This window comes from Epinephelus moara, chromosome 14, assembly GCF_006386435.1.
Source record: "Epinephelus moara isolate mb chromosome 14, YSFRI_EMoa_1.0, whole genome shotgun sequence".
Classification (NCBI taxonomy): domain Eukaryota; kingdom Metazoa; phylum Chordata; class Actinopteri; order Perciformes; family Serranidae; genus Epinephelus; species Epinephelus moara.
In genome coordinates, this window is record NC_065519.1 from 34168178 (window position 1) to 34176904 (window position 8727).

The window sequence follows — 8727 nt, forward strand, 5'->3', positions numbered from 1 at the left end:
CATCTTTAAACTGTAAATGCTGTTGTTATGCAGAGATCCACTAAATCATGCACTGACCTACAGTGTACAAGTCCTGATGCTAAAGAAATTACAATCACTCACCATGGTAGCTGGCAGACTTCTACATGTACTGGTGCCTTTTTTGAGTGCAGTCGAACATAATAAAGTAGATTTTCAGTGGAGTTCTGTACTCCACTTCGTTTGCAAAGTAAAAAAAAAAAAAACACTATAAAAACATGGGAGAAATGTTTTGTATTTTAATTTTGAAATGCTTACAGTCAGTCAGGCGTGGTTACCATGGCTGTCTAAGAGGCTTGGACTCAGGGTGGTTCTCCTAACAGCTGCCTTGGCAGATTAAAGTTCTTTATAATCTAGAAAGTAGGATCAGAGTCAAGATACACATACACTCATGTTGGCCTCCATTTCTAAACTTTTTCAATAGCTTTGTTAGTTATTTTTCAAGACGCCTCATCCACACTCTCTCATCTCTACTCTACGAACATCACACAAACAGATGTTCACAAAGTCACTCTTAATTCACATGACTTCTAGTTTACAATGAACACATGAAATAGAATGAACACAAAACATACAGAGCCATTAGCCATGGTCATTTGACTTGTACAAAACAAAATCATTTCTTGTTAATTGTCATGGTGATAGCACACATCAGCAGGGCCAAAAAGCGTGTCACACCAGTTTGAGAACCCAATTTAGCCCTCTTCTTACGCCGAATTTTCTTATTTAAACAGAAAAATACAACCGTACACCAATCCAAGTTTCTCTCTTTCACCGACTAAGACTAATGTTAGCTTTACTGCTGTAAGACATCAATAAACACTTCAAACTCAAAAGACACAAAATAAACTTACCAAAACCATCGTAGTCAGTCCACTATTCAAACAATCATAAACTCTGGTTTGGTTGAAATAAACCCTTAACTTGACTTAGATGTGAAAATATATCTGCATGCATATTCGCTCTGCTTCTCAGCTGTCCACTGAGCAGCAGCTCTCACTTGTTCTCCAGAGGCAGCTACAGTAACATCACATCATGCTTCAGCAAACATGCATTTAATGCCAACAAAAGAAACAGAGAAACACGCTAATATTTAAAAGTGATGGATTGCTTATTGGAAAACATAGCATTCATCTGCTTGTTGTGTCATTACTGCAAAACCTCACCTCAGTGAGTTTGCAAAGTGCTCCAAGGCAGTTGTCTATACAAAAGTTACCCCACTACAACGGTTGCAATGGCAAAAGTACACATAAAAAAATGGCTGTCGTTCTGACCATCAGGCTATATTGATCTAAATGGCAATGTCTGTTCTACTTCTATGTCCTTCTATGGGAACACCTTTGTTCTCATTACAACAATTTCAAATTGTGAAAGTACAAAACTTACTTAAATATATATTATTACAGTCAGTGTTTCAAATGCAGTAAAAAGCAAAAAAGGCACAGCATTCAAGATGCTTGAAACCCTTGGGTCTCAGCATAATTCCACAACATCAAAACATGCATTAATTCTCTTGTATGGGGACATGCATAGTTGAAAACAAAAGAAACACCACAAACTGACAGACCAAAAATACATACTACAAATTCTATTAAGAAAGAACATTGATATTTGTACCATTTTTGCCTAGTATAGCATTAGATACTCTGTGAACAAGACTGAGTCCAGCATGCTGACCTCTTAAGTGCAAGTGTTTAGAAGACCGTCCTAAACAAATTTAGACGTGGCTCCTTTCAAATATCTTGGGGACCTTGGCGAATCGTTTGTTCACACAGTTCTTGGCCTGCCATTCCTGGAGGGTCACCTTTGGAATTTGGTTCCCAAAGCGTCTTACATAGTTCCTAAAAGTAAGAAAATATCCATATTTTACATTGGCTGAAACAGGTCTGCCTCAAGACTATTTTAAGTCCACACCTCCTCATAACTAAAGAAACCCACAGAGAAAGATGTACCTGCGAGTAATATCAGAAGGATGCTGCCACCGTCTGCCAGTGCCTGGTGTCTGGTCCGCCACATGGTTCATCAGATTCTGCAGCTCAGTCATGACATCTGCAGGAAACACAAATGTATTTCTTTATAACCATAAATACATTTTCACCACTTTGCCTTGCCGTCAGACAGCCCTGTCCAATGGGGAACTGAAGTCAGTGGGCTCTAGTTTCCCGGTGCGGCGCAGGGTGGCGCAACCCGCGCAGAGCTAGTTTCGAGCAGCGCAGCCCGAGGAGCGCTCAGTTTGGTAGCTTGGCAGACTGAGGTGCGCTGAGCAGGGGGAGGTGTCGACAGATCCAGCTTGGCGCAGTGACAGTTTTGTGCCAAAAGGCTTCGCCAAAGGTGCACTAATGGCTCGCCAGCTGAAACCAGGTCTACTGTCAGCGCAGGCGGAGCGCAGCCGGTGTAAGCCGAAGTTTGGCTGACCGGTGGACAGTGCGCACACGTCACCAAAACCTCACGGGCAGGTTTCCAGAATATCAGGCACCTTAATAATGCAATAAATACTCACAAAAACCACTATTCAATGCAACTATCTGCAATCAGCAAATAAGTGTACCTCTATACCAACTGTCCCGTCACATCTGATATCAGATCAAAGGGGATTGGCACGTTTGGCACGCGTAATGGAAACCCAAACTGATTTGATTAACACAGCTGCAAACTAATGAGTTCACATCCCTCTCAGCCAACCACAAACAGCCACAGCATCAGATAGGGAGTATATATTCAGCATCTGTCATCTTAGAAAAGTCAAAAGAAAAGAAATAGAGTGAGACTGCGAGAGAGAAAGAGAGCACGCGCGCGAGAGAAACGCAACATTGATTTACAATTGTGGTGACCTCCTCCCAGGCTACCTTTGTATCATCAGCCCGTGGAGGTCTGCTCGCAGTTCCACACATTCGGACACTGCGAGCAGACCTCCCGGACCAAAACATTAGTTTCCTCCTGGGAGAAGTTTGGCCGTGTGACGCTCCTGCTCTCTTCTGCCATGGCGAATTGAGTAAACTCTCATTACGCCTTCGCGCGGCGCACTTAACGGCGAGGAGATGGGCTCATTTGATTGGTGTGATGTGAATCGGCTGTATAAAACCCACTCCACGCCTTCTCTCCTCCCTCTTTCCGACTTGTGCAGGTAGGAGGGACGGAGGTGGGAAAGAGGAGTAGCTGTGCCAGCGCGCACGGTGTGCCAAACTTGCAAAATCCGCCTGGCCACACCCAGTTGGCGAAGCGCAGGTACGCTGCGCCTCCGCCTCGCCCGGTCTGCGAAACTAGAGGCCATTGTCTCAAAGCCACCAGACTCCACTGACAAAAACAGTAATTCTACTTTGCAGAACAAGGGGAGTGCCGGCTCGATTCATTAGTGTGTGAGATAAAGCTGAGAAAATGTTGTTAATTTTTGTTTAGTGGCTACAATACGTGGATGTGTGTTTGTGTGTGTGGATGTGGATGAGGTTAGCGTCGGCACAGAGTGCAGGTGAGAGGCTGTAGTATTATAATGGACAAAACCAAAATGTTTAAAAGTACAGATAAAAGAACCGATAACGTCAGAGCTTATCAACGGTCTGCAGTCTAACTACAGTCTTTAATCATTCAGTACCGGGTGTCATTTAACACCAGAATCCAGTACCCATCCCTACCTGTGCTACAAACATTTAACCTCTGCAGCATCATTGCTATGTGCAAAAAGGTTCATGCACAGCCCTGCATTGCTATGGAAAAAAAAAATCCATAAACGGAGGTCTCAGTGTAGCTCTCTGTTGTTTCTGTTAGAGCTCAGGGTCATACCTTCTTCTGCTCGCTGATGCTCCTTCAAATGTCTGTTGACTGAATGAACATACAGCTGTTTCTCACGGTCCCAGTCCTTCTCACTGTCAAATAACACCGGGCTGAAAGGGACAAAACTGTTATAAAAGTATGCTTAACCACATTCAGCCATACAAGACATCTCATGCTTCAGAGAGCAATCTATGAGTACAATCAAAACAAAACCAAGATTAAAAAATATTAGCCCACAAACACTGATGACACAGAAAGGCAAACAGGTAACAATATGGGACGATTATCAAGGATAGACGCGCTCGCCCCGTTTCACTAAGTCTTAGCCAAAATTTCCAGTTGTTTGCATGGGTTTACTGCTCCCCCTACAGGTGACAGAGGATACTACAGTACCTCTGACTGCTGGCACTGACAGTTTTGGCAGACATGGCAGCTCTGTTCTCATCTGGGCTCAACTTGGTGGGCTTAGCAGTCTGGACTGGCAGAGGAGGTGCATCTGTTTTACTGCTGGATGTGATCTGATTGGGAACCACCACCACCGATTTCACCTTGAAAAAGCACACGAGTTGTGTGTGTGTGTGTGTGTGTGTGTGTGTGTGTGTGTGTGTGTGTGTGTGTGTGTGTGTGTAAATACAGTAATGTAATTTTGTACTGTCACTTTGTTACTGTTAGTGATTTATAGACAAATATCACCACATTTTTGCCAAATACCTTGATATCAAAATTGTGACATGATTGTAGGGGTTGACTGTTGGTTTATTCACAAAATAGTGATATATAATATAGTGAGATTTTGGTAAATAATTATCAGTTATGTGGATATAATGATTAAGTGGGTAAAAACATAATACAAGAGCCAGAACAGTCTGGTAAATTACACTTTGCTGTAATGCAGCCATTAAAACATAAAGACAACACTTACGATATTGCAATATCCTAAATCTAAGACGATATCTAAAGAATACTGATGTCAATATATTGCCCAGCCCTAATCAATTCTGAGTATTTAAAACAGTTTTAGTAAACATTTTCTGCAGTATCAATACATGTGTTGTTTACTACACTCTGTTCACTCTGCTGTTGTCTGCTTCTGGCAAAGTAAAGTAAAGTCGTTATTGCTGTGTTATAGCCTTGTTATACTTATCTTTTAATAAAAAATTTAAATCATATGTCCTCAATGTCAAATTTTCACAGTGGTATGAAAAATTGTATTGAATATTGGAATTTTCAAGGTCTTGTATTGAGATAAGAAATACCAGCATCACGACAACACCAATACTAACTATATATTGTACAAAATCACCTCAGTGAACAAAGATGACTGCAAGTGTACAAAACCACACCATCAGTACTTCCTGGTCAAAAAGCTTACCTGAACTTGGAGGGGTAATGTTGTCTCATAATTGGTGTCCAAAGTGGTTTCCTCTCCACCTAATGTGACTTGACCAATGGAGGACTCCAGTATGGGGGGACCAATATTCCACTCCTCTTCAACATCTCCTTCTAAATGCTCTACGGGAGAGATATGAGAGATATCTGAGATATAAATCACTAACAGTGAAGGAAACATGCTGTCCAGACAGCTCAGTTTGTTTATGACAATCTGGCTCAGATCAACTTTCAGGATGGCACTCCTCTGGCACCTCAACCTAATCCATCCTGAGCAGAGGGGTGGAGGCAGCTGAGAGTATACTGACTGAGAAAGGGTCTTACCTGTTTTACTGTCCTTTGAGTAGGACATGGAGAAATAGCCTTTGTCATCATCGTCATCTGCTTTCTGATGAGTTTCTTTTTTGAGCTCCTCTTCTCTGTCCTCCACTTTTCCAGCTCCTCGTTCCAGCTTCTGTCCATGCACCACGGTGAGAGTTGCGACTGGGTTGTTTGGAAATGTGCTGCTACTTGGACTTTTGCCTGGGTTGTTTGGAAATGTGCTGCTACTTGGACTTTTGCAGCTCTCTACATTGTCAGAAAATCCTTCACTACTATTTTTTTGGCCCAAGGGATTGAGACACAAGATGTCATCAACATCACAGTCAAAGGGAGGTGCGACGTTTAAGAGAACCTTCTCAGACTTCAAACTGTGTGGCTCAGTCCCCTTATCAACCCCTGGCTTTGCTGAGGACGCACATTCCTCATGCTGAGAGCTCACACTTTGTTTTACTTCACTCATAGCTTCTAGTGTCTCGTCTAACAATTTAGGCGTAGAGATCACAAAAGACGACATGGAGTCCTGTCCTGCAGAAGGGCTGCAGAAGTCCACGAAACAGCCGAGGTCAGGGGACAAACCCTTTGGACTACAGACCTTTTTTGCCGGAGTCTCATAACCATCATCTGGACAGGAATCCTCTTGTTTTCTCTTCATGGCACAATTGTTTACTATTTCGATTTTAAAATTTATGAATGGGTTTGAGAGCCTTCTCTGGTGATGGGGAGCAGCCTTTTGTTCACAACTGATCATCCTTGAGTAGATGGACAGCGGTGCCAGGTGTCTGGTTGGTTGGAGCCTATTGAAAACTGAGTTTGATGTTGAATGTGCTTTTCTATCCATGTCTGTTGAAAAAAAAAAGGGGGAAAAAAACACATACACCAGATCATCAGTTAATTACCTTCAGATTATTTTAGAAAAACAGCTTACACACAAAAAAGTCAATGATTTACGCTAAATCAAAGTATTACAAAATATTTTAGCTTTGTGGTGAATTCAAACATTTTCACTTCATTGATAGCTCATAGATTACCAGAAACATCGAGGTTGGAGATTAACTGGCTGGTGGATTCCAAAATCGACCAGCCACTCAACAGATTACTATGTTTTTTTGGCTGGTAGGTGATGCAAATCTAGCATCCATTTGCATATTTTACCAGCATTTGGCAGGTGCTAATTTCCAACCCTGGTAGGATAACAAACACATGCACTGCAGACTACAAATTAGGGCAAAAAGGGACAAAATTCTAATTGCCAAAATGAAGTAAATGATGGGATTACATTGCTTATTTCACTGAATTGTACCATATCTGACTTCACGTCACAAATGATTGATTACAGAGCATGTGAAGAAAAACAAATATGCCTGTTTATTTAATCCGTCATCCTTTTCAAGTATTAGTATTAAACCAAGAACTTTAACCCCATCGCAAATAAGTCAGAAAGGAATCACTCTCTATAGCCTCTTGGTGGGTCTAAGTTATCTTCACGAAACTAATATTGTGCGGCCAAGCTTTGATTTAAAGGTCAATTTAAACAAATAATTCCCAAAGACACACTGTCAGTGTTTTTCTTTTTTAATAAAGACAGTATGAAATGACACCCCACTCTGCCTGCTATTTCTGTGGCATCATAAATAGTGGACTCCTTAAAATCTGTCTTGAGATTCAAAACTATCGGCCACTGTCAGCAAAGGCCAGGTTAAGTGCTACAACAAGTAATGTTATTTCCAAAGGTTAATAGTCACAGTTGCGCGTGAGCATTTTTCCACTAGCTAAGTTAGCCTATAATTTAAGGAAAGCCGGTCATACATTTCTGAAACAAAGCCAAAGTTTTAGAGATTAACTGGTCAATTCATGATTAGCTAACATTACATTACATAATTCCCTTCAATGTTATGTTAGCATGAACTTCGCAAGTGTCTGTCTTTAAAACACAAACGCTGAAAACTTTTGGTGATGAAAACAAATAAATTACACTTGTGTAAGTTGGACATTTGCAAACCTCACGTTTCCAATGTTAAACTAAACAAATTTATGTGTCATTAAAAAGGTGGTTCCCAACGCTAAAAGTACTGGCGGGCATTAACGCCAGCTAGCAGCATTCGTCATAGTTTAGCTAACGTTAATGCTAACTAGCTAGCTAACTTCTTTGCGTCACAAATGATTTGGCGCACGAAAGGCAAATAAATAAACTCACCTTCCACCGAAAATCGGCAAACATCAAGTCCTGGGCCTGTTGCTTGATACTCACACGGTGCACTCTCTCTTAGTCTCCCGCACTGCGCCTGATCAAAGAACGGACACAAAGGGGTGTTCAAGTTCAAACTTGTGTTCTCCATTGTTGTCCTTTAATGTTGTTAGCTCGGCTACTGATTTGTGGCCTCTGAACTGACAAAACTCTGATTCTTAAACTCTAAAACTAAATATTGTTCCCAAATTTAGATTATAACACCTACACGGTGTAAAATCTCTTCACAGCAGACATGGAGCTAGCATGCACAATACCAGGACCTGCCCTAAATGGAACGCAGCGATCATTAATGTTATTAAATACACCTGTGCTTCTCCTACTGTGACCTGACAAAATTGTGTGTGACATAATCAAGAAACAAGAGGATCAGTAAAAAATACCTAGAAATATTTCACACTGTATGAGTTTGAGTGTGTGTGTGTTTGTGTGTGCCTGCTGTTAGGAAGCCAAAAATAAACGAGTTGTCTTGTAAATGCAGCTGATTGTACAGTGGTGATCTTAACATGCTTCCAAATCTGTGATGTTTATGAGATCACATTTATCATTTTAACTCGAAGACGGGCTCCAGCTCTGTCTCATTATGCTCACTGCAATGAACAACTCCAAAAGTTCCTTGTTTTAATCTTGTGGCTGTTCTATGCTATTAATTTTATCCTCTGCATTTTAATGTATCTGCATATTAGAGCTCACACCAATGTTGCACTTCAAATAATTACCATGAGTGAACTCAATCCTGATGTCTGGGTGCAAAGCATGAACAGTCACAATGTCAATTTGGGAGTTTAAGAGAAACAGCTGATGAAGAGCCTTCAGAGATCAAAACTAAACTAAGAACCAAACTTCTCTTCTGTCCAAGACACCACTGGGGCTGAGAGAGAAAATGTACTTATATGTGACATGGGTGAACTGACATGCACAATGTGATCCAAGTAGGATATTTTAGTGCAATATACATTTTTAATATTACAAAGAAAGACTGCTTG

The 8727-nt window shown here is 41.2% G+C and overlaps 1 protein-coding gene across 1 annotated transcript; it reads right to left on the reverse strand.

Moving 5' to 3' along the window:
• Nucleotides 1-266: 266 nt before the first annotated feature.
• On the reverse strand, nucleotides 267-7818 carry LOC126401216 (S100P-binding protein-like). The gene is made up of 7 exons (XM_050062335.1): nucleotides 7691-7818; nucleotides 5500-6336; nucleotides 5159-5298; nucleotides 4180-4304; nucleotides 3796-3896; nucleotides 1971-2067; nucleotides 267-1859 (listed from the first exon to the last, which is right to left on the reverse strand). Exons 2-7 carry the CDS (start codon nucleotides 6332-6334, stop codon nucleotides 1736-1738), a joined length of 1422 nt encoding a protein of 473 aa, XP_049918292.1. The 5' UTR covers nucleotides 6335-6336; nucleotides 7691-7818; the 3' UTR covers nucleotides 267-1735.
• Nucleotides 7819-8727: the final 909 nt, after the last annotated feature.

Excerpts from the sequence above, each read along its gene's own strand:
- LOC126401216 (XM_050062335.1), bottom strand. The coding sequence starts at position 6,334 with ATGGATAGAAAAGCACATTCAACATCAAACTCAGTTTTCAATAGGCTC. Across the intron at positions 4,305-5,158 it reads CATTACCCCTCCAAGTTCAG|ATCACATCCAGCAGTAAAAC; the intron begins GTAAGCTTTTTG and ends GTTCCCAATCAG. Across the intron at positions 3,897-4,179 it reads GTCAGTGCCAGCAGTCAGAG|CCCGGTGTTATTTGACAGTG; the intron begins GTACTGTAGTAT and ends TGTCCCTTTCAG.